The sequence below is a fragment of the Coptis chinensis genome, chromosome 6 (assembly GCF_015680905.1).
Source record: "Coptis chinensis isolate HL-2020 chromosome 6, ASM1568090v1, whole genome shotgun sequence".
Lineage (NCBI taxonomy): Eukaryota > Viridiplantae > Streptophyta > Magnoliopsida > Ranunculales > Ranunculaceae > Coptis > Coptis chinensis.
In genome coordinates this window covers 88180409-88182958 of record NC_141461.1, presented here as the reverse complement: position 1 = coordinate 88182958, position 2550 = coordinate 88180409, and the positions used below count along the sequence as shown (strand labels likewise).

At 40.8% G+C, this 2550-nt stretch overlaps 1 protein-coding gene across 1 annotated transcript; it reads right to left on the bottom strand.

Annotated features, from left to right (window-relative positions):
• Positions 1-401: 401 nt before the first annotated feature.
• On the bottom strand, positions 402-1043 carry LOC147495186 (uncharacterized). The gene has a single exon (XM_086568328.1). It carries the CDS (start codon positions 1041-1043, stop codon positions 402-404), a length of 642 nt encoding a protein of 213 aa, XP_086424454.1.
• Between the last annotated feature and the right edge of the window lie 1507 nt (positions 1044-2550).

Here is a 2550-nt window from a genome sequence, read left to right as displayed (position 1 = left end):
TCTTCTTCCAATTCAGCATCATCCAATTCATGTTCTTCATCATGCGTAGTTAAAGTCACTTGGGCTCTTTGGGGACAACGGTTTGACCGGTGTCCTGGCTGTCCACACCTATAACATTTATCATTGTATGGTTGAGAATATGGATTGGTAGAGTGGTTAGGTGGTTTCGAAGTACTAGCCCCTGGTATAAATTTTGGTTGGAAATTTCGGCTATGTTGGGTTGGTGGAGTAGAGGATTGCTGCATGGGTGTTTTTCCTGGTCGTTGCTGGAAGGTGGAGGTGTTGTTAATGTTAGGGTCAATGTGAGGTTGATTTAGTGGTGTGTATGGCCTACTAGGGCCATGATTTTGGTCAAGGTTAGATTAAATGGGAGGTGTATATGGTCTGCTAAGGCCAGGATTTCAGTTTGCTGGTCTCTCCATTATGGTTTCAGCCTTTAAATCTAGTCTAACAGCATCACTCAAGGTATGTGCAGTCTGCAAGGCGATCCGATCTTGAATAGTGTACTTTAGTCTGCTAATGAACCTTGATGCTTGTTGGGCATCTGACTCACTAAGGTCATTGCATGAAGCTAATCTATAAAACTCAGTAGTATACTCATCCACCGTGTGATAACCTTGTCGACAATTATGATATTGTGAGAACAAGACTTGATCATAATCAATAGGTAAGTATCTACCACGTAACATCCGTTTCATTTTCATCCAAGTTTTAACAGGAGGTTTGCCTACACGAGTACGAGACAATTGAATTTGATCCCACCATGCTGAAGCGCCAGCCTTCAATTTGTAGGCAACATACTTCACTCTCTTTTCATCAGGAATTTCCATGAACTCAAATAACTTTTCTACTTCAGACAACCAGTCAATGAAATCTTCCATGTGAAGTTGCCCATTAAATGAAGGCAGATTCGTCTTCACTTTGAATTCACTCCCCCTTTCTCTATAGTAATCATCTCTTTGAAAATTCCTCCTCCATCGTTGATTCCTCGGAAGTTTTGCCAAATTTTCCAATTCCTCATCACTAGAATCACCGCCATACATTGCAACACGTATATTTTCAATCCTTACCTCTTCCCTATGAACTCCATTTTCATTCCTTACTTCTTCCCTATGAACTCCATTTTCACTCCATTTTCATTCCTTGATTCATACAAGCTGTCTTTGGTTTTAAATGCAGTTTTCCATTCATCCCCAAGCCAAACACGGATTTGATGATACCCACTCTTCAAATCAATCTTTGAGAAGACTTGTGAACATTCTAACTCGTCCAACATATCATCCAATCTTGGAATAGGAAATTGATAGTGAACTATGATTTTGTTGATGGCGCAACTATCTATACACATTCTCCAAGTCCCATCTTTTTTCTGAGTCAATAGAGCTGATATTGCATATGGGCTCATACTTGGACAAATCATACCCTTGGACAACAACTTATCAGCTTGAAGTATTGCATTCTCGTTTGGACTCGTTCTATAATGTGGTAAGTTTGGCAAGCTTGAGCCTGGTACCAAGTCTATGTTGGGTTGGATGTTCCACATGGGTGGTAAAACACTTGGAAGATCTTCTGGTACTAAGTCCTTAAATTCCTCCACCATAGTCTGAACTTTCGGGTAAACTGGCTCATTGGCTTTATTGTTTCCTTTGATAACAAGGGCATAAATTTCTCCAGTCTCTTTGGAATATTTCAAGAAATTACTAGATATTAAGAAATTATGCACCTTCTCTTTTGAAGCTTTGGACCCAACTGGATTTCCCATTGGAGCAAGGACAACCCGAACGCCATTCTTAGAAAATATAAAAGTGTTATGTTTCCCCCTATGGGTTGAATCAACATCATACTGCCACGACCTTCCCAACAACATATGACATGCATTCATGTCCACTACATCACAAAGGACTTCATCCTTATAACGACCGCCGATTGAAAAGGAAATCTGACACCTAGAATCTACCCTTGTTTCGCCAACATCCTTGATCCAGCCAATTGAATATGGTGAAAGGTATTTTTCAGTAGCTAATTGCAGCTTATCAACCATCTCCTTGGAGACAATATTCTCACTACTTCCTCCGTCAATGATCAAGTTACAAACCCGCCCATTAATTGTACACCTGGTTTGGAAAATGTTATGGCGTTGTGGGTGCAGTCCATGATGTGGGGTAAGGAGTAATTTCCGAACTACAAATGAAACTCCATCATCAGCATGTACTACTTCTTCTTTTTCTTCCAATTCAGCATCATCCAATTCATGTTCTTCGTCATGCGTGGTTAGAGTCACTTGGGCTATTTGGGGACAATGGTTTGACCGGTGTCCTGGCTGTCCACACCTATAACATTTATCATTGTATGATTGAGAATATGGATTGGTAGAGTGGTTAGGTGGTTTCAAAGTACTAGTCCCCGGTGTAAATTTTGGTTGGAAATTTCGGCTAGGTTGGGTTGGTGGAGTAGAGGATTGCTGCATGGGTGTTTTTCCTGGTCATTGCTGGAAGGTGGAGGTGTTGTTAATGTTAGGGTCAATGTGAGGTTGATTTAGTGGTGTGTATG

What these genes read in the sequence shown, in the direction of transcription:
- LOC147495186 (XM_086568328.1), bottom strand. Translation starts at nt 1,043, where the DNA reads ATGTATGGCGGTGATTCTAGTGATGAGGAATTGGAAAATTTGGCAAAA.